The sequence below is a fragment of the Spinacia oleracea genome, chromosome 5 (genome assembly GCF_020520425.1).
Source record: "Spinacia oleracea cultivar Varoflay chromosome 5, BTI_SOV_V1, whole genome shotgun sequence".
Classification (NCBI taxonomy): domain Eukaryota; kingdom Viridiplantae; phylum Streptophyta; class Magnoliopsida; order Caryophyllales; family Amaranthaceae; genus Spinacia; species Spinacia oleracea.
In genome coordinates this window covers 26,937,271-26,960,970 of record NC_079491.1, presented here as the reverse complement: position 1 = coordinate 26,960,970, position 23,700 = coordinate 26,937,271, and the positions used below count along the sequence as shown (strand labels likewise).

At 34.6% G+C, this 23,700-nt stretch overlaps 2 protein-coding genes across 2 annotated transcripts; both read left to right on the top strand.

Moving 5' to 3' along the window:
- The first annotated feature begins 460 nt into the window (after positions 1-460).
- On the top strand, positions 461-7,956 carry LOC110785142 (probable serine/threonine-protein kinase WNK5). Its single transcript, XM_021989586.2, is given in 7 exon segments — positions 461-1,082; positions 5,222-5,487; positions 5,947-6,170; positions 6,447-6,604; positions 6,693-7,002; positions 7,180-7,533; positions 7,536-7,956. Coding segments are annotated over 7 exon segments (1,722 nt in total). The 5' UTR covers positions 461-989; the 3' UTR covers positions 7,853-7,956.
- A 4,654-nt stretch (positions 7,957-12,610) lies between these two features.
- LOC110785141 (uncharacterized) lies at positions 12,611-20,789 on the top strand. Its single transcript, XM_021989585.2, has 3 exons — positions 12,611-13,462; positions 14,242-14,557; positions 20,329-20,789. Exons 1-3 carry the CDS (start codon positions 12,891-12,893, stop codon positions 20,590-20,592), a joined length of 1,152 nt encoding a protein of 383 aa, XP_021845277.1. The 5' UTR covers positions 12,611-12,890; the 3' UTR covers positions 20,593-20,789.
- The last annotated feature ends 2,911 nt before the right edge of the window (positions 20,790-23,700 follow it).

Here is a 23,700-nt window from a genome sequence, read left to right as displayed (position 1 = left end):
CTTTTTTTTGGAGGAATGAGACCTTAAATTTAAAATTATTTGCAAGAGATAACCTGAAGCCACTTTTCGGCATTGATTTTAGTTTTTCGGCCTTTGACCATCATGTGCTTTATTATTTTATTTCATTTAATTATTCTTCCTTAATACCGTGTCCGGTCAAGTAACGTTTTTTTCTTCAAACAATTATACGCAGTAAAAATATATTCACCGCCAATATTTTTTTTAGTGTTAGCACCCGGTTCATCCTTAGGGTTAATCCATTTTCGGGCGAGTTCTGGGTGGTTAGGTTTCAGCTCCTCCCAATTGTTGCTGCGGGAACACGGGTTCTCCGTATCAAGTTCAGCCCCAATATTTAATTTGGGGATCCACATCCGACAGACGTTAGAAAGGGCCCACACAGTGCCAACGTGCCACTATATGCTTTCCGGTTTTCTATAAACACCGCTTTGTTCATCTTTCTGCTCTAAACTCTTCCAAATTCTTAAACAATCACGCAAATTTCTTGTAAATCATTCCTCAAAATTCGGAATTTTAATTATTTATAATTTTGGGTTTTTCGGCAAATCGAAAATGACACTGTTTAATCGAGGCCGTAGATTTTTCAAGTTCAGAATTCCAAATTTTCAAAGTGTCAAAAATTTCTGCAGAAATTAGTATAAACCCACAAAACCCTTTTGATTTCTGACGATAAATTCGCGTTAATTTTTCGCATTTTATGTATTGGGTTCTTTGAACTTGAGTCATAAAATTAGTACTAAGAGATACAATTACTCACCTTCATTAGTGGAAAAAATGGCTAAAATATTGCTAAGAATCAAATATTCGACGCTTTTCTGGTTTTGGTTGGGCGTTTTCTTCTTTGAATTTCACGAAAGAAAAACCCGGATTTTCTAGTGTTTGCTCAACTTGTTTTTCTGTTTTTGTTTTACCCTGAAAAGCTAATTAAGATACATAAATACAAAGCTATACAAAATAGTTGATTGTGTGAAATGATGCACAATATGAGGGTTAGGACTCAAATTGGAGGAGCAAATTCTCAGATGAAATATGTTGAAGTTGATCCATCTGGTCGTTACGGACGTGTAAGTTCCTCGTTATTTCAATTAAAACTAGTTTGTGGCCCGGGCGTTGCTCCGGGTTTTACTTTTAGTGGGATTTACTTATTTTAAATATGTGCGTATGTGGTGCTATTATCTAATTTCCATGCAAGATCAGTGGCCGATCAACAAGCTTCCTTCCCATATCCGAAAATTAAAACAAAGTCGAGTTCTCTTCTTCATGATTAGTTGATTATTATACTCTTGTCAATGTTTTCCTCTTCCACAATCATAATTACACTCCATTACCCTAAGTTTTTAAATTTTTCAAGCTTAAGTTGAAAAGAGAATAATTGTACATTTATAAGTTAAGTAATTAATTCCCTTTTGTTTTTTCCCCTTTAATTCATTATTATTTATTTTAAAAAGGTTCTATTTATTATTTAAATAGAAAAATATAACATCATTGTGGCTAGCTAAGATGGTAAGAATGGTAACTTTTAATTCAAGACGTCTAGTGTTCAATCCTTGCTACATGCTTTTTGATTGTCAACTACATGTCATGATACTTAGTAGTGGTGATGTGGCGTAATAAGGAGGGATTTACGTGGCACATACACGTTCTTATAAACGCCTTTTAATATATTAGTATAGATAGATTGCAAATTTGCAATTTATTACGCTTTTCAAATAATGTCATGTGAATGAATAATTTTTGGCACTTGATTTTGTGTGTGTGCATTGGAACTATTGTTTTGATGTTGTGGGTTTGAATTATGTTCTTGTGTTTTTAAGGGTGGCAAACAGGTTGTTTGGTAGGAGAATTTTTTTGGGTGATGAAGCTCGCAAATGATGACAATATTAAAGCAACAATAAGGGAAGACTCTAAATGAACTTTTAATTTCTCACATATGCCACCTAAAAACAAACCCAAAATAAGAGTCCCTTAACTCTTATTTTGGAATTTTATCTTACAAACTCTAATTAAGAGCCACCCACTCACCTGAGAGCTGGCTCTTATTTTTTTTCTCTCCTTAAGAGTCCCAGACTCTCCTTATTCATGCTCTTAGGTGTCGCAATCCCACGTGTCGGATTTTAAATTGATATATATAGACGCTACGTAGACTATGCGTCATCAAAATATTTTTACTATTATAATATTTTACTATAAAATTATGTAACTAAATTAGTGGATACAAAAAAGGACACAAATATTTATTATACTAGATTTAAAGCACGTGCGATGCACGGATTAAATTCATTTTTGTATGAGATTTTTTTTTCAACTTTAAGCGATAGTTAGAACCATGATTGTTTTTATAATCAATGAGTATACCAGTTTTAACGGGTCTTTATTTATCTATTAAATTCTTTGAAAATTTACTCCCTCCGTATTTATTTAAGAGATACACTTGGCCGGGCACGGGTATTAAGAAGAAGAATGGAATGAAATAAAGTAATAAAACAAGTGGGTTTTGGTAGATATTTTAATAAGTAAAACAAGTGGGAACCATGTCATTTTAAGGGTTGGAGGTGGGGTGTAGTTTAGAAATTATTTGTTTAATAGGGTGATGGGACATAAGATATATTGGATAGACTATTTAATTAGATGCTGGGGTTGATAAGTTACTAAAAATGGCAAGTGTATCTCTTAAATAAATACGGCTGGAAAAGGAAAGTGTATCCCTTAAATAAATACGAAGGAAGTATCTCTTATTCTCGTTTACGGTCTTTGTTTATATATTATTATTTTTTCTCTTATTATCTTTTACTGAGTCTTATTTATCCTTTTACTTCCTAGCAAAATTTATCTCTTACGGAGTATTATATTTTACCTGGTGTTTTTCTCTTATTATCTTTTACTGAGTTTTATTTATCTTTATTTCTTATTATCTTTTACTGGTTCTTTATTATCTATTTTTATTTTTCTCGTATTATCTTTTACTGAGTTTTATTTATCTTTATTTCTTATTATCTTTTACTGAGTCTTTATTATCTATTACTAGATTTTAGCCCGTGCGATGCACGGTTTCTATTAAATTGTTACATTAAAATAAAATTCATATATATATATATATATATATATATATATATATATATATAATATATATATATATATATATATATATTATATATATATATATATATATATATATATATATATATATATATTATATATATATATATATATATATATATATATATATATATATATATATATATATATATATATATATATATCAACTGCTATACTTTATATATTAGATTAGATTGTTTTTTTTTTTTGGATTGAATTTCATTTTAGATTTATTTTTTAATTATTATAGTGTTTGATTTTGGATGAAATTGTATATAAAAAATATTAATAATTAATTAATAAAAATATTTACATGGCACCGAATTATTTATCTACGTGGCATTCGACTTTTTAATTCAAAAATAATTTTGAAGTCTTATTTTTCATTGGCCGAAACCATTAGATTTCCTACGTGGCGCTCTAATGTTGGATTAATGTTTGATTTTGGATTGAATTTTATTTTAGATTAGTGTTTGATTATGGATGAATTTTATTTTAGATTTATTTTTTAATTATTAGAGCGTTTGATTTTGGATGGAATTGTATATATTAGTAATTAATTAATTAATTTAAAAATCTATGTGGCACCTAATTAATTATCTACATGGCACTCGATTTTTTTAATTCAAAAATAAATTAGAAAATTTATTTTTTATTGGCCGAAACCATTAGTAATCCTTAGTGGCGCTCTAATATTTAAGCAAATATGTCTCCTTTATATATATATATTAGATAGATTATTTTTCTCTTATTATCTTTTACTGAGTTTTGTTTATCTTTATCTCTATTATCTTTTACCGGGTCTTTTATTTATCTATTTTTATTTTTTAAGTAAATCTAAAATAATATTATTGTTTGATGACATGGAAATCGCGTTCCGAATGCTCTCCATAAAAAAAAACTCCCCTTTATATATATAAAAAATATATTAGACTATTAAGATTTTCTTACTTTTGTTTTATAAGATGTATAATAAGTTATATAAGTTAAATGTTTTAGTTTTCAATTACGTTCGTGACACATAAGCATGCCATGTCATCATTGTGATACGGCTTAAAGGTCGCAAATTGCGTTCTTTTATCATATTCGATTTTTTGTATCAATTTTGGATTGGAGATTGTTTCTTGTATTGTATACTTTTGAGTTTTACTAGTAACTTAGGATTGCCTTACCATGTTCATTGATATACGTTCCATTGGATCGTAAGATGGCATAAGTTTCATAGGAATCGTAAGATGATATAAGATGGATAGGAATCGTAAGAAGAAAGTGAGTAGAATTTTATTGAATGGATGAAAATGAGAAGTGGGTAGAACTTTGAGGAAAAGAGGGAGTAAGTTTCTTTAGTTAAATATTTTTTACTTGAGACAACTTGAAGTAGGTGATAGGTTTGACTTTAAGAAGATGATATAATGTATGGCGTACCCATGGATGGTTGCTTGAGATTTTTTTTTTAAAGGTTTGAAGTCTCAATCATCAATTTAAATTGTATTTGGTTGTTGCTTGTCTATTTTGCTGCTGATATGGGATTAGATTATGACAATGCCTTCTTGGAATAAATAATACAGAGTCGCTTTACTATTGGTGTGAATGTATGTGTTTGAAGTCAATTGATAAATGGATGCCTTTAACCTAAACCAACACGAAAGAATTAACTAGCATGATTAAGTTTAATTTCGAATCTTTGCAAAAGAATTTCAAGCTTATCCGTTTTGATTAGTCCGATTGACACCAATAGCAGAATAATATCCCATGTATTGGCGGAAGCAGGCTAGTGCTCTTATAGAAGGACAAGGACCTTTCCTTTGTATTTATCTTTGTTTTCTGCCACTGCAGTTTGCATGTCAAATATGTAGTACTTTTTTTAATAAAATGAGAAATAGTTTGGTTTGTTGAACGAGGTGTATTGTGTTCTGCATATTTGACATGCACTTATCATATGTAGTAAGTTCTTATATATTGTATTGTATATTGTTGCTGTTTCTGTTGTACTATATGTGACTAAGGAGTTGTACTGATAGTCTTTGTGTGTGAAGCTATACATCATTCGATTAGTAGCTTTATTGGTAGTTTAATTAAAATATGTTGGTTGTTAAAACACTGACAGTTTAGAGAAATTCTTGGCAAAGGAGCCATGAAGACTGTCTACAAAGCATTTGATGAGGTGCTTGGAATGGAGGTAGCGTGGGGCCAAGTGATGTTGAATGATGTTTTCCGTTCTCCGAGTGAATTACAAAGACTCTACTCTGAAGTTCATCTGCTGAAGAACCTTAATCATGAGTCCATCATACAGTTTTACAATTCATGGATAGACGTTGATCGGAGAACTTTCAATTTTATTACTGAAATGTTCACCTCCGGCACTTTAAGAGAGTAATCCCCAATTCTTTGATCTGATAAATATGTGGATCTTAAGTTCAAATTTCTTGTCGTTTAATCGTTTTCATTTACCAACTCTTTTAAGACTTCTGTAAATGATTTACGTCATTGAAGCGTTTACAATAAGATAAGCTTCTTGTGTTGGAGGAGAAAAATTGATTAAATTTACATGATCCAATAAATGTTGTGAAATGGTGGTTTTTAATTAAATGTTGTAAAATTACTTAATTATATTGTTGTGGTATCTTAGTGTTTCTGGATTCTTTTCAATATTTATGACATCAGAAAGCTTTTAGGATATAATGAGACCAGGAAGAGTTAAATGTATTAGTAATTTGTTTAGGCATCCAAAAACAGGGACTAACTCATGCCATCCCCATATCTTGTAAAGCAATGATTTAAAGCCTAAATTCCAAGAATTAATGCCTTTGTGTTATGACACTTTGATTACAGATGTAGGCAGAAGTATCAGCAAGTCGATATACGAGCTGTCAAGAACTGGGCCCGTCAAATCCTTCGTGGCCTTGTCTATCTGCACAGTCATGATCCTCCAGTGATACACAGGGACCTCAAGTGTGACAACATTTTTGTTAATGGCCATCTTGGGCTGGTGAAGATTGGTGATCTGGGGTTAGCAGCTATTCTTCGTGGTTCACAACATGCCCACAGTGTTATAGGTCAATCTGATGCTCAATTCTGTTTTTCCATTAGATACAATAGGAAGGGAGTTAGGGGAGGTGATGTGAATGGACCCCTACTTTCAACCGACTTTAGCCATTTTCCATGTTAAGGATACTTCTCATTCCACATTCATTTGACCTTTGTTCTTGGCTACACTTCTGCGCCTTCTGATGAATTGGATGGCATCTTTGTACATCACTTGTTTTGGTAGTGATTGTGTGGACTTTGCGCAGTTTCTCATTGCATTGTTTATGGGTTTTATTTGTTGACAGGGACTCCAGAATTCATGGCACCAGAACTATATGAGGAAAAATATAACGAGCTTGTGGATGTATATTCCTTTGGTATGTGTGTCTTAGAGATGCTTACTTCTGAATATCCTTACAGCGAATGCTTAAACCCAACTCAAATCTATAAGAAGGTGACATCGGTGAGTTTTCATAAGATCTTTACAGTTGGAAACCTGCTTTGATTTTTCCCTCCTGTGACCCAATCCCATTTCTTGAATGGTGGATTAGGGAAAGAAGCCTGAAGCTTTTTACCGTATCCAAAATATGGAAGGCCAGCAGTTCGTTGGAAAATGCTTGGAAACAGTTTCGAAGAGGTTACCAGCCCATGAGCTGCTGCTGGATCCATTTCTGGCTACAGATGCAGATCTTATGCCAGTGCCGGAACGTCCTCTTCAAATATACTCCCCAAAGGGTGTTTTTGTCAATATGCCTTTTCTGCTTGACAAATCAATGAGTAGAACTGACATGGCAATCACTGGAACAGTGAACCTTGAAGATAATACCCTCTCTCTCAAGGTGCAGATCTCTGACATAGATGGTATGGTTTTATTGATTTTATAATTTGCTAAATAGAAAAGCAAGACAGTGAAGCACATGAACTATTATCGGTCATGCCTAATGTGTTTTTTTGGTCTTTAACTGCGGAAACTTGTGTAATATTTCTGTACATAATAGGAGACTCTGATTTATATTTTACTTGGGTTGCTTTGTAAAGGTTCTGTCAGGTATATTCACTTTCCATTTGACATGATTAACGACACGACAATGGAAGTTGCTATTGAGATGGTGAGGGAGCTTGATATAACAGACTGGGAGCCACATGAAATTGCTGATATGATTGAGGATGAGATATCGTCTTTAATTCCAGGATGGAAGGATTTACATTCACCTACAAGCCAGCAACAACATAGTTTTGACTTTAACGAAGATGATTACGGAAATGGCCATCCCTTCCTTTCTTCATCTCCGCCTTCCCATGGGTCTCCTTGCAGTTCCTCCAACTCACGCAGGGTACTATGCTCTGATGACATGCCCTTGAGCGAAAACAATGATTGGCTTCAAGGTACATATATATTATATGTATAAACAGTTATTATTCTGATTACGAGTACCTGAATAGTGAAGAAGCAATCTCGAATATGAAAACGGAGGAATGTTCTAGGTTCTGTCCTCAGGAGAAGACGATATTCAAGAGTGACGAAAAATGCAATGGGTTTTCCGGTACTCTAAGGAGTATGAATGGCCAAAACAAGTTTAGCAAGATACGTTCGTTCATGGACATCCGTAGTCAGTTGCTAAATAGAGTGTTGATGCAATCCCTGAACAAGCGACGTACATCCAACACTGTCGGTGCTGTGGAAAATATCGGCTTCCATGATCCTTGTTAACCTTTTTTCTAAGAGGTTTTGTTTGTTGAACCCAAATTGTGTAAAAATGTGTTGCAGACAATGTATGGGATCTAATGATGATAACAGCACCGAGGGTTTGTTCATGTGTACTAGTCAATGGATATTTAAAAACGTACTTCCTTCGTTATCATTTTGATGACACAATTTTTTTACACGTTTTTCAATGTAATCTATCTAATCTAATTTTTTTATATTTGCCGAAATATTAGAGCGCACGTAGGATTACTAATGGTTTCGGCCAATGAAAAATAAGATTTCTAATTTATTTTTGAATTAAAAAATCGATTGTCATGTATATAATTAATTAGGTGTCACGTAGACATTTTGATTAATTAGTAATATATACAACTCTATCTAAAATCAATCACTCTAATAATTAAAAAATAAATCTAAAATAAAATTCATCTAAAATTAAAAAATTCAATTTAAAATCAAAAAATTAATCCAATAGGCATATTTGCTGAATTATTAGAGCACCACGTAAGATTACTAATGGTTACGACCAATGAAAATAAGATTTCTAATTTATTTTGAATTAAAAAAATCTATTGCCACGTAGATAATTAGTTAGGTGCCACGTAGATATTTTAATTAATTACTTACTAATATATACAACTCCATCTAAAATCAAACACTCTAATAATTAAAAAATAAATCTAAAATAAAATTCTTCCAAAAACAAACACTAATCTAAAATAAAATAAATAAAATGTAACTTAATCAAACATTAATCCAATATTAGAGCGCTATAGGAAATTAAATGGTTTCGGCCAATGAAAAATAAGATTTCAAAATTAATTTTGAATTAATACGTAGATAAATAATTAAGTGCCATGTAGATATTTTTATTAATTAATTATTAATATTACGCATCTACAATTTCATCCAAAAATAAACACTCTCATAATTAAAAAAAAAATCTAAAATAAAATTCAATGCAAAATAAAAAAAAATAATCTAATCTAAAAAGAAGTATGTAAAATTGGTATATACATAGGAGTTTTATTTAAATATAACAATTTAATAGAACCCGTGCATCGCACGGGCTAAAATCTAGTATATATATATAAATGAGGCATATTTGCTGAAATATTAGAGCGCCACCTAGGATTACTATGGGTTTCGGCCAATGAAAAATAAGATTTCTAATTTATTTTTGAATTAAAAAAATCAAATGCCACATAGATAAATAAAGGTGCCAAGTAGATATTTTAATTAATTAATTACTAATATATACAATTTCATCCAAAATCAAATACTCTAATAATTAAAAGTAAATCTAAAATAGAATTTAACCCAAAATCAAATACTAATCTAAATTTTTTTTTGTCCAAAGTCAAACACTAAATAAATAAATTGATTAATAATATGTCCAAAGTCAACAGTTCGACGGAGCCGCTACGGGGAATTACCCGGATCAAGCTGGGTGTGGAGGAATCATCAGAGGTCACAGGGGAGAATTGTTCGAAATATTTGCAGCTCGGTGTGGGGTCTGTTCGAGTGTTCAAGCGGATTTGTTCGGAGTGCTACTTGGTCTGGCAGTGGCATGGAACGCAAGACATTGAAGGATTCAGCTTATTATTGACTCAGAAGCGGTGGTACAACTACTTGTCAATATTACAATTCTGAACTCTCATATGTTTCATAACGTTAGAAGGTGTGTTATATCAAAGTGGGTGGAAAGTTTCGATTACTCATTGTTAAAGTGAGGCAAATCGAGCTGCGGATTGACTTGCGTATTATAAAGTTACTCTTGCACAACGGATGATGTTACAAGAGGTGACCACAATGGGTCTTCGAAACATTTTATTAGAGGAATTGGGGGGTGCGACTATTGCTCGAGGAGTACCTGCTTTAGCTGCTTGAAGATGTTGTAGTCTGGCCGTTTTATTTCTTTGCTTTAATTTCAGTTTAGTTTTTCAGGGGCTATTCAGTACGGATGTTGTTTTGCGTTTTTCGGTTATTTAATCAAAAAAGTTGAAACACATCTATTCGGCTAAAGTATTTAATAAAACAAATAACTGGCCTTTTTTGCCAAACCACAACGGAAAACAAGAAACCACAAAAAGTGATTTTGTAGTGTTTGTTTTAATTTCATATGTGCCCCGTATTCATCCTCACCATCTCCAATTTCCTCACCGCCCTCTCAATTCAAGGAGTAAACTCGTACATCGGTACAGGAATGGAGCCATGGAAGTTTCTTCATCTTCTTCTTTTCTATTCACCTTAAAATCACCCCTTCTTTGGTTTCATTTATATTTTTATTTGAATTGAAAATTTGGTTGATAAACTGGGTTGCATTATCCCATAATTTTGGGTTTTAACTGATTGTATTGGGTGATTTTGTTTTAAATTTGGAATTTGTTATCAATTTTTTAACTCCTTTCCACTGCAGTTCCTCTCTTCATTTTCTGGGTTTCCGCTATGGATAAACCCAACAAATACCTCAAAACTCCTTAATAATACGATAGTATATGATAATATTTAAGGGGAGGAGTAATATTTGAGGGGAGGAAATCTAAATTTCTTCACAAACACTTGTGTCTTTTAATACTGTTTTTGCTATTTGTTCTATATTGTATTTGCGGGTTTGTTCCTAATCGTTTGTGGCAAACGTTTGGTTATAACAAACTGGTATCAAGAGTTGAGTTTAGCCAAGGATGATTTCGGGAATAAGTACAAGGTAGTTTTTAATGGGAAGACGAATTTCTCATTGTGGAAAAGTACAATTAAGGATATTCTTATACATCAAGGTCTCCGCAAGACTTTGGAGGATAAGAAACTTGATTCGGTGGACAAGGACAAGTGGGAGGATATGCAACTACGGGCTACTAGTACGATCAGATTGACTCTTGCGTCGGAGATCAAGTACAACGTCTTAGAGGATAATAATCTAAAGGAGTTGTGGGACAAATTGATTAAGATGTATGCGTCTAAATAATTGGCCAACAAGTTGTTCTTGAATAAGGACCTTTATTCACTCAAGATGGAGGTAGACATCACACTACAAGATCATCTAAATAAGTTTAATGGCCTTGGCGAGTTTAGATGTGAAAATCGAGGAGGAGGACAAAACAATTTTGTTGTTGACATCTCTCCCTAAAATGTATAGTTATGTGATAACTAGTTTACTTGTAGGGAAGACAATAATTGCTTTGAACGATACTGTGGTGGTGTTATTCGAGGCGGAGAGGTTCATGAAGCAAGGGGGATCGTCATCAATCTATGGAGGAGTAGGATTGGTAGCAGAGGGTAGTAGCAATAACTGGAAAGGCAAGAAGGCGTACAATACAAACCCTAACCTCAACTGTTGGTACTGTGACGAGGTAGGACATATACAATCAAAGTGTCTTAGGTACAAGGAAGACTTGATGGTGTTGAGGAACGGTAGGGTTAGAGGTGTTTCTACTATTGCTATTGATGAGGATATGACTCTAGTGGTGGAGGAGAGTAAATATCCAAAAGATGGTTGAATTTTGGATTCGGGATGCTCACATCATATTTTTTGTAGGTAGGAGTGGTTTACTTCTTATAAACAAAGTGATGGGTTGTGTGTTACCTTGTCTAATGGGGAAGAGTCAAAGGTAGATGGTATATGTGAGGTTGAGATCAAGGCACATGATGGGAAGACTCGAAAATTGCGAGAGGTAAGGTATATTTCGAGGCTTGATCGCAATCTCATATCTTTGGGTCGTTTGGATGGTTTGGGTTATGCTATTCATATTGAGGGAGATCGTTTGGAGGTCACCAAAGCTAGGAGTGTGATCTTGAGGGTACGGCGTAACAAACAAAACATCTTCATACTTTGAAGGAGATATTGGAAGACGGATTTTGGCTCAAGGGAAGGCAAGCTCCAAGAGTTGTCTGTTGGTTTGCGAAGAGACTAAGTATAGTTTAAGGGAAGGTTTGTTAGGAGTTAAACACAACTTAGTTAAGTTGACAAGAATACAAAACGGACTTGGAGCCAAATATAAGTCTTGTTTGGTTTATATCTTGTTTCCTAGTTTAATTAGAATTGTAATTAGGAAACTAGATATATTTTGGTATGTAATAATCTCTAGAATTGTTTAGACTTGGGAAGCAAGTATAACTCTAGTAGATGTGGGTTTCTAGTTTAGCCTATAAAAGAGATTTAAGTCTAGCTAAAAAAAAGAGGGAAAATACATTGGTGAGAGAAATCATCAATTGAGGGGTTATTGTACTATTTTGCAGGAACTTAATAATACGATAATATTTGAGGGGCGGAGGAAATCTAACTTTCTTTACAAACACTTGTGTCTTTTAATATTGTTTTTGCTATTTGTTCTATATTGTATTTGCGGGTTTGTTTCTAATCGTTTGTGGCAAGCGTTTGGTTATAATAATAATAATAATAATAAACAACGTAAGTACGATAATGATATAATAATAATAAACGTGAGTACGATAATGATATAAGAACAGATCCCCTCCAAAAATAACTAACATAAGAATAATAGTATTTAGTTAATCGAAAACAAAAATCGAAACAGTTTTGAGAAAATAGAAAAAAAATAAACTATAATCAGTTTTTTATTTTCTAAAAACAGAAAACTAAAAACTGATAACGATGTCGAACAGACCCTCGATTTTTTGTTTTTAGTTTTGCTTAGTTTGTTTTGTTTAGGGATTTTCCCACTCTTTTGAACCAAAAAAATAAAATAAAATAATTCATGCTATGTAGCCATGTAACCCATGTTGATCCAATCCTCGCCTACATCTTAACTAAGTTATGTAATTAACCCTCCTTAATGTTAACTAACACTTTTAATTGTCTCAATCATGAAAAGTATTAATAAGCAACAATCATTAATTGAAGAAACTAAAATAATTAATTGAGAGAGTAATATAATGTTGAGACGTGCCACCCCACTTTTTCTCCTCAACCTCTTCAATTCGATTTCTATTATTCTGTTAATTAACAGAATACACCGTATGAGCACCTCGTTCCTCCAAAATGTGTCTGTGATCACCCCTCTTTCTCTCTCCACCAGCAAAAATGTCATCGCGTTATAATCAGCATCATCATGTCACGCCAACAACACCACGAGATAGAAGATCACCATTGTCGTTGTCGTCGTCGTCGTCGTCAATGATGAAATCATTCGCATTGCCGCCATCGCCCATACCGAACGCGAAAGGTTCTCGGTCAGCTGCGATAGATGATCGGAAGCTGACGGACTACTTCACAAACAACCTACAAATACCTTACCTACGTCTCCCTGATCCTTACAGCCAGTCACATACGACGCAGGTTCGAATCCCGGCTCAGATAGATTATCGGTTGTTATCCTCAAGAGTTGGTAACTCAATCGAGAGGCTGGTTAAGTCAGCGAGGGAGTTTGGGGTGGTTCGGATTGTTGGGCATGGGATTGAGAGGCAGGAGGTTCGATTGGTTAAGGCTGAAGTTGAGTTATTCTTTAAAAGTCTTGATGAAAGGAAGACTAGGTTCCGTAAGAGCTTTGTTGAGAGGGTTGGTAATCGCGAGGAGTTTGTTTGGTTTCGTTCTGATAAGGCTATGTTGCTTTGGGCCAGGGAGGTCATGGGCTCTGATCGATATCGTGATTTTAGGTACTTTTATTTCTTTACTCTATTTTCTAAGCTCATTTTATCCTATGTGTACTGAAATTGGATAGGAATTCTATTGTACTTTTTTTTTTTACCTAGTCTTACTTATAATAATAGGAAAGGTATGAATTGAGGTTGGCATGAGTGGTTAAGGGTCTCTTGCTCTTTAACCAAGATCTCGGATTCGAGCTATGGGTATGGAAAAATCTCAACTGGGAGGGATGCTGTTTACCGAGGTATCCATGCAAACTCCCGCGAGAGATTAGTCCACTTGCCGAAGGCGGTGGGAACTCCTCGTAGTAGAACCAAAAAAAAAGGGAAAGGAGTTACATTGCATGTAACATGTTTAAGTGAACCGCTTGGTTGTTGGTAATATTGGAACCATTTATCGTGGTATGTGGTTTTTGAGGATGTTAAATGAATGTAAATAGTGGTAATTCAAAAGCCCGCCTATGTAATGTTTTGTTTAGATGTGGTCGTTAGGGGTGTACACAATTAGATAATCCGATACCAAGCTAGCTTGTTAAATCTCTCATAATTCATTTATTTTATGATATGGTAGCAAGAATAGAGAAATGAATATATTGAGTTGGATAGTTGACTTTAATTATTTTGAAAATTATCCAATAGTTGTAATTGCAGGGGAGTTTAATAGTCTATGTTATTCAAGCTTTGATTTAAACTCAAGTATCCAAATTGGGATAGTGTTTCAGTTTTAGTACAAAGTCCTGACTCCAACATAAAATTGTATTAGTAGTGATGTTATGATGTTAAATTTGCAGCCGGAAGATGGAAAGTGTGGTGAGCAAAGTTGACAGGATATCTGAGGAAGTGGCGGAAGTGGTGTCAAAATTCTCAGACAAGCGATTTCAGAAAGTAATCCAAGAGAGGGAATCCATAATAAGCTTATATAGATACAACGATATGCACCCTAGTTTGCTGGTTTCGAATGAGGACATCCACGAGTCTTATGACCATGCATTGAGTCTTCATCTAGCAATGGAACGAGCCGAATTCTATCTACATACTGATAAAGGCCCTTTGTCCTTCACCACTGATCCTGATACCATTGTTGTCACTGTTGGAGACCAACTCCGGGTACGTACGTCTTTCTTCATAATCCATAATCTCAAATTTTAGCACTAAACAGTAAACACTCACCCGTTCAACCATATCACATTACATGTTATCTTTTGCAAAACAAATTAATAAAGTCCAATATGATAAATTTGGGCTTTCCTTGAAGCCCACTAGTGCAAATAGCCTAGCCCGCTACTACTGACTACTGAACTGGATCCGTTTCACGGTTTTTTTTTTTTGGTTGGAAAATGTCAAATTTTGAAATATTATAAAACTTCAATGCTCATATTTATGTTAATTTAGCTTATGAAAAATCAATTTGGATGAATAACATTTCGTGTCATAAGTTGATAGCACTCTAAGTGTTCTCTTCATCTGAATTCACTTATCTTATCTTATCTTATCTTATCTTATCTTATTAGACCTGAAATAAGTGAATGAAAATAAGGTGAAGAGAATAAAGCCTAAATTGAATCGTTTTATCAAATACCGAAAAAATGGTCAAGAGTCAACACTTACTCAAGCAACTATTGAATTATAAAAGCAAAATGGTAGATGAATCGCGATTTTAACTTTTAAGCGAACTAGCGTATGAATTACTACATTTTTTTAAAAATAAAGTAAAGTATGTATTCCAAATATCAAAAATCACCAAATACATCATCCCTGAGGTAGCAGCTAGGCTGCAGGGACCAAACTAGCATGACCAATCAAACTTGATCTATAGACTAAAAGTCCATTCTACATCCTTTCTACTTACTTTCTTCCCTATAACATGTACAATTTGATTTTTTACAAGAAATTTAGTCTCTGCTATAGTTTTATCTACACTCATCACAAATTTTTCCCAAAAAGCTTGATTTCCAGCAAACCAAATTCTATATGTTGTTGCTGCTAATGCTACTGTCATAACACTTTTCCGCCATCGCGATCCCCTAAAAGTCTAAAACCATTCCATATCCACATAATTAACTGTGAAAAGTTTCTTTTCGGTACTGATATTCTCAACCATTCAAGAATATTCATAAAACATCTCTTACCATACTCAAACTCTTCCAACAGATGTTGAGTTTCAGCTTTTGTGCCACAAATCACACACACATCGTTCTCCATACTCCAATTTTATGAAGCTTTGTTGTAGTTTGAAGTTTTTGTTGCATTATAAGCCAAAGGATATATCTAAGTTTAGGGAATACAGCGCTATCCCATATACTATAGGTCCAGCTTTGAGTTTGCTTTGGCCCCTGCAGCTCATACACCTTTGCAACAGAGTATTTTTGTGTCACATTCCAGCTCCTGCAATCTGTTTGTTGCTGCAAAATGTGCTTCACCTTACATATACATTTCCAGCTCCAACTTGAGCTTTGTGGTGTGGTATAACACCACCACTCTTTTTCTTTCACATAAACACCATTAACCAATCTCACCCAAAGTGAATCCTGCTTTTGAGCAATGTTCCAGACAATTTTACCAATAGCATAGTTATTCCAGAGCATAATATTTCTTATGCCTAACCCTCCACTTTTCTTTGAATCACGTACTCTATCCCAATTGGTATACCCCGACTTACTAGAGTACGCAAGTCCCGTCCAAAGAAAAGACCTACACACTGAGTTTATCTTCTTCAAGACGGATTTAAGGAGTAAAAAAATATGCCCCCAACAAATGTGAACACTCATTAAAAGTGAATTTATCAGTTTTAATCTCCCTGCAAATGAAATATGTCTGGATTGCCGAATTCTGATTTTTGCTGTAATTATGTCCAGTAATTGCTCACAGTCACTAGCATTCAACTTTTTTGAGCTAATTGGCACTCCAAGGTATCCAAAAGGAAGGGATCCCTTAGAAAACTCTGACATCTCCACCAATATTTGCACTTCTCCATCCTCCATACCACTAGTGTAGATAGCAGATTTAGGAGCACTAGCTCGCAAACCAGAAGTGTCGGAAAAGAATTTACCCCCTTGAAGCATAGAGTAAGCTGATTTGAAATCACCTTTGTAGAAGAGTAACACATCGCCAGCAAAGCAAAGGTGATTTAGATTAAGAGAGGCACATCTAGGATGGAAGTTAAAGTGTTGCAGCTTCCCCACATAACATAGAACCTAGACATATACTCCATGCAATTCACAAATAACAACGGGGAGAGAGGGTCTCCTTGTCTCAAACCTCTTTTTGCTGAGAAAATACCATGAGCATCACCATTTATCAATGAAGTGTACTTTGTAGAAGTAAGGCAAGTCATAATCAACTTTGTGAAGAAATTGGGGAAGTTTAGAGCTTCCAGCATCTCTTGCACAAAACGCCAATCAACCGTGTCAAAAGCTTTTTGAACATCAATCTTGAACATACAACATTTCTGAGTTGTTTTACGTTGATAATGTCTCACCAAAACCTGACAAATCAGAGTATTATGCAGTATGTTCCTACCTTCCACAAAAGCCCCTTGATTTGGGGAAATGAGTGATGGGAGAACCAGCTTCAATCTTGAACAAATGAGCTTATTAATACATTTATCTAACACATGCATGACAACAAGAAATGGGTCTAAATTCAGTCACTGAGGTAGGGCATTTAGATTTGGGGATTAAAGTTGTAAAGGTTGCATTAAGGTGGTTAAGAAGCTTTCCATTCTGAAAAAAATTCTCAACTGCCTATGTAAATCTTTTCCCACAATATCCCATGAACACTTATAAAACTTGCTTCAAACCCATCCATTCCTGGAGATTTATCACTATTAATCCCAAAAAGGGCTTTTTTAACTTCTTCTGTAGTGAAGTTCACATACAGTAAAGCTTGCTGCTCTTCATCCAAAACAGGGCCAAGGCCAATGATTTTTGGATTAACACTCTTCCCATCTGTGTTTGTAGAACTGAGAAGATTTATATAATAATCCAAAAAACATATTTTACTTCTTTTGGATTATCCCTCCATTCACCATGTCTATCTTTAATTACAAAGATAGAATTTTGCATTCTTCTCTTCTTTAGACTTTGGTGGAATAATCTTGAATTCTCATCTTCTGCCACAATCCAGTCTTGCTATGTTTTTTGTCTCATAAACTCGACAAAGTTCTTATGAGCCCTTTTATACATCTTAGCAGCTTCCTTTTCTGCATTAATGATATTTGTATCATGGGGGTTCTTATGCATTTTTTCCTGAGCTTCCAAAAGAGAGGCAAAAGAGTTGGCATCTTCTACATGAACATCACCAAAACCATTTTTGTTCAGCTATTTCAAAACTGGTTTAAGAAACTTCAACTTTTGGCATACTCTATACATTGCACAACCTCGAGTATGAGCATACCAAACTTCCTTCACCTACCCCATGAAAAAGAGGAGAGTTACACCACTTATTATAGAATCTAAACGACCTGTTAGTCTGCTCACTTTGATACATGCTAATCAAAATTGGACTGTGATCAAAATCCCCTTCCGGCATAAATCTAACCACTGCATCTGCAAAAGTGTCTTGCAAACACTGATTTGCAACCACTCTATCTATTTTAGACAGAACTCTACCAGAACCCTCTTGTTTGTTGTTCCACGTGAAAAAGTTTCCCACATACTTCACATCTTCTAGCTGGAAGTTATGCATACATTCTCTCATGGGACGAATATCATGCCATCTGACTGGGTTGCCAATCCTCTCATCAGTGTTCATAAGAGCATTAAAATCCCCAAAACAAACCCAAGCTCCAATTCTATTTAATGTTATATCCGTCAAATCTTTCCATAACGTCTCTCTTTGTTGGGTATCATTAAAACCATACACAAAGGAGCGCCAGAAAGTGTACTTACCATACCCTGTAGTCACCTTACAGTGGATAAGTTGACTTGTTACATAGACAATATCCACTGTAAAGCAAGAAGGGTTCCAACCAATGACAATTCTCCCACCGGGATGTGTAGAGATATTGGTGGAGAAACACCAACCAGAACACACATTTGAGTACAAGGTTCCTAGATTAGAAGCCTTGACACTTGTTTCAAGGAGCCGAAATTCCTAACTTCAACTTGTTTGCTCTTGCTGTTAAGGCCCCTCACATTCCAGACGAGCATATTATCCATGTTGATCAGGGGGCTTCTCCCCCTTTTCAACATTTCTTACATTATCAAGAACCACAGTTTCCATATCCTCCCCTTCCTCATGATTTACTTGTTGTCCTATTTCAGTTAAAGCTTGAACATCATTCTTGGTGGTCACTGGTGATGCCTTTTTGTTGTTCTAACAGCTCCCACTTTTGACTTCCCCTGCACCATCCGGAATCCATCATCATAGTCCCTCTCTTGTTTTTGCTTCTGTTGAGGCATCTCTGCTTGATTCTTTCTCTTCCACACTTCTATTGTCTTTTTTACACATTTTCCAGCACTATAGCCCATCCTATTACCAAATCAATGGCTTCTACTCATAGATCACATTTTGGGGAACCACTTCATCCTCCACATTCTCAAACTCAATCTACTCTGGAAAATCTTGAGTCAAATTAACCTCAATAAGAATTCTGGAAAAATGTAATTTGTCCCTTTTAGGAGTGGCTTGATCCATCTACAAAGGTTTCCCAATCAAGCTTGCAATCTTAAAAAGGCATTTCTCCCCCCAGTACATGAAGTCTAATTTAAGTAATTGTACCCAAATTGGAACTATTTTTATGTCATCTTTAATCACTGACATTGACTGATTCCATGGTTTCACAATGAAAGGCCTTTTGTCAAAGAATTGAAAACCCATTTTCAGGACCTTATATCTGCTTCCATGGTTGTAAATCTAACAATGGTAACACTAATTCCCAATCCCGCAACCTTATCCACCCCCATTTCACCCCAAATACTCCTTACAAAACCCTCAATGACATGGGTAGGTGGGTTTGCCCCTAAAACGAAGCATACCACAGACGATTCCCAGAAATTCACCTCATCTTGAATGTCTTCTTCATCAATTTTAATTCTAGGTTTTCTTATTTCAGTGTTTTTAGTAACATAATCAGGGTTCACATGTATTGGGTCATCAAAATTCAGCGTAACATACAATGAATCAATATTTTGAGCATCCTCATCAGCCCAAGAAGAAACATTGCTTACCTTCTTTGATTTGATGACATTCAACCATTGTGAGAGCCCCTTCTTGAAGTCGATTGGTTCTGCAACTCCACCAAAGAAGCTTCAGGGGACAAATATCTCCATTCATCAAAATTGGGCTTCCCACCTCCAACTCATTGATTCCGAGCAATTCTTCCATAGAACGATGTTTTGTTGCTTGCAACGAATATACAGGGTGTCTATGCTTATTTCCCCCTTTTTTCTTTCCCATTTTGCTCCTGCAATGGCGACAAGACGGGTAGCGTAGAATAGCGCATTTCGGGGGAGGAAAAAAGAAAAAAAAAAGTTTTTTTGACTTTCTACTTAGAGAAAGCAGTGATAGAGGTTTAACATGAATTACTACATCTGTTTCATAAAGATCTTTACAGTTAGTATTTTCACAAATATTAAGACAAAGGTAGAAAAGTTAGTTGAATATAATAAAAAAAAGGGATAAAGTGGGAGAAATGTGTAAAATGGTGGGTGAGTGTAAGAAAAAAAATGAATAAAGTAAGAAAAGTGAATGGAAAATTGTAAATATTGTGGGGTACCAAAGGTAATGTAGTAAATTTTCATGCCCAAAAATAGAATAAAATAAAGTGTAAATAACATTATGAAACGAACTAAAACGGAAAGTGTAAAAATCATTTTTAAACGGAAGTAGTACATTCTTATGTACTAAGAATTTGATTAATTATATGTGATGGACAGGATTGGAGTGCAGGGGACTTCAAAGCCGTCTCCGGGGAATTGATATTTGATCCAAACTTCAATGGGACAGAAGCATCCTACTCATTAGAGCTCAAATGTTCACCCTTAAATCTTAACTTGGGTCATACTAAAAGAGTAATTAAGACCATATCTTTGCTTGATCAATTGTTGATTGTACTAATATTTGGCTTCCTTTACCAAATAATTTTCTACACTTTTTCTAGACCATCTTTAGGAAGATGCTTGTTGAATTTGCTACATTAAGGTCATATTTCTGCATTTGTGAGATATACCCTTCATTTTGGTGTTCATTTTTAATTCTCTATTAAACGAATTTTGTTGTAGGGTACCCTTTTGTATAGAAAAATATCTATTCTAGAGGTGTGAAAAAATAACCAATCTGTTTGATCCGAAATTTTGTATATTCGAATATTTTAAATAAATGTTTAATCGTTAGAAAATTTAGATTATCCGGTCCAAAATTTCAGAAATTCGGTTCGGTTTAAAGGGTTTGGATATTTTGAATTCGATATCTGGAAAAAAAAAGTACGACTTTTCGATCGGATATGGATCAACCTTTTCCCCATTTTGGATATACGAAATATTTCAAAAATTATTATAAATTAGAAAATTCTGATTATCCAATCTAAAATTTAGATATCGAACCCTATTTTAAAGGTTCAGAGAGTACCAATCGGTTATCCCGAAAAAATGTAAAATGTGTATTGTTTTCATATTTTCTTAAAATTCGGATTGGGTTCTGATTTTCGGATACCTGATCAAAAATTTCAGATTTTCGGGCCGGCTTTATCCGAAATGCACACCCCTAATTTACCTAATTTATTTTGAAAGCTCGGAGAGTATGGACATTTTAAACTCTCATCTTTTGATTAGAACACAACCCGCCAAAGTGCCATACTAACCTAAATTAGCTTTTGAGCCCGTTATTTACTATGTATTTAGTTTGTCTTTTTAAGTTCAAATTTTATTGAGCTTGTGATTTTAGAGAGAATATATATGATTTAATAGAGGTAAAATTTAAAAGTGGAAAGAATACATAAATTAAATAGTGTATTAATATTAAGTGTTAATCGGAAAGATGGAGTGAAAAATATTGAATAAATAGATTGGTGAATTGATGTTGTATGAGGAAGATGGAGTGAAAGAGGCGGTTGGAGTTGTATAATATATCAAACAATAAAGGAAAAAAAATAATTACCCAAATTGATGGAGGAAAGAATGGATGACACGTGTCATCTAATCAAATGTTTGACACATGTCATCTAATAAAATGTGGTTTTCATTTTTATAGACTAGGTATAGATTTGGGTGTGATTCAAACATTTAACGATAATTGGCCTGACTTCACCAAAATTCTCTATTGCTAAGCAGATGCAATCAAATCGACACAAATAATTACACTAACACCAAATTGATATGGCTTAATTTTCTTTAATTTATTCTAATTAATTACTTATTTACATGGCACTCGACTTTTTAAATTCAAAAATAATTTCGAAATCTTATTTTTCATTGGCCGAAACCATTAGATTTCCTATGTGGCGCTCTAATATGTATTGAATTTTATTTTAGATTAGTGTCTGATTTTGGATTAACTTTATTTTAGATTAATTTTATAATTATTAGTGTTTTATTTTGGATGGAGTTGTATATATTAGTAATTAGCCCATGTGACGTCCTTACTAGTTCAATGTAACGATGAGGGGACATGCGTTAAAGTACATTACTAATCTGAATTGCTTTTAATGCAAATATATTAATTAACAAGCGTCGATATGATGATTTAGATTAATTTAAGGTACCTAACAATAAGCTGGATTGTCCAAAGAATATCTTACTAGGCGTTATAAATAATCAGATTCAAGTTAGAAAATTTATAATGGTGATTAAAGCAATAAACAGAATACGACAAGTTACAATATAGTTTAGGCTATATTGCGGTTCTCAGAAACTAACCACTTGTCTTTACTCGTTTTCCTTTTACGCATCGTACTTTCCTCGACTTGACTAGGCTCTTGAGCAGGATCCAAGCTTGGTTTGAGTGCTTATATGGACAGATTTTTGCTTAACAACAGTTAATACGGCAGAACTACGATGAATACAGAATGATTACGGGACGTGTTGAAGGCTTAGACTTAGGCTTATAACTTGGGTATAGTATAGATATTCTAATTTGGTGCCCCTAATCCGGATGGTTTAAGGCCCTATTTATAGTGAAAAGTGCAATGGAAGATAGATATTTCCGCAATTCCTAAACTTCTTAAACACTTTTGTGCGCAAGCTATTTTCTCGCGCTGAGTTACAGGCGCTAGATTTCCCCTGTTTGGCGTTAGATGAGCTTCAGAGTTTGTATTTGGATTAGGCTGAAATAAGGGTGAGGGAATCATTCTTGCGCGTTGTAGACACCTACTTTTGTCCCCATTCCCGAAAGGGAAGGTTCGGTGATGAGAACATAAATCTCCACTTGGCAACGCATCTCCTATAAAATAACGAATCTCGGTCACCCTTTTCATTTCAGCCAAACCTGCTATTTATAGAAACCCGCTAAAAATAGTAACTGCCATAACGGGTAGTTGTTAAAAGTGGCAAGACATAAAAGATAGAAATCTGTCGGAATTAGGTGTTGCACTCCAACATAAATCCTAAAAGAGATAGAAATTGTAAAAGGAATTCTATTCCTATCGCAATTCGATAAAAGAGTTAACGTATTAATTAAACTCATAACAAACCTAGAGTTCGTAAAGGGCCCAGACGCATTCCGTCGTAAATTGATACGCACCAAATAACTCGGATGAATTCTCTTAAAGGACTCCGTACTCTAGAGTCCAATCTGACAAAGAATTCTGCCAGATCCTATTTTCAACGCCCAGCCCTGGGCGCCGAAATCTTTGACGCCCAGTGCTGGGCGCCGAAAATACCTGGGACGGATTCTTTTCCTAATCCGTTTCGTATTCATATTACTGAAAATCTATCTTTCTACGCCACTTTTTTCCTATAAATAGACCCCTAAAGCCGACGTGAAAAGAACACACAACACACAACAAAAAATTCATAATCTGAGTATTGACTCCAACCCTAAGCCTAAGCCTCACGCTGCGAAATTGATCCCGCGTTCTGTCGCAATCGACCCAAAAGTCGAACAGAACGTATCCTGTCCCTTGTAGCTGATGAATTAAGCCTAATTACTGGAACACTGCTCAGAAACCCGAGATTCGTTAAATAAAAGGAGAAATAGAAAAGCCAAGTGGTTAGTTTTCTGAGAACCGTGACGCACCTCTCAAGGGTGCGTTGTAATGTGTCCCTTCGTATGATTTAATCGCTTTCATCATCCTTTTATAATTGTTAAACTAT

Bases quoted from the DNA above. Each gene is read 5' to 3' on its own strand.
- LOC110785141 (XM_021989585.2), top strand. From the start codon at position 12,891: ATGTCATCGCGTTATAATCAGCATCATCATGTCACGCCAACAACACCA. The intron at 13,463-14,241 runs GTACTTTTATTT...TTAAATTTGCAG, and splicing joins GATCGATATCGTGATTTTAG to CCGGAAGATGGAAAGTGTGG. The intron at 14,558-20,328 runs GTACGTACGTCT...TGTGATGGACAG, and splicing joins CTGTTGGAGACCAACTCCGG to GATTGGAGTGCAGGGGACTT.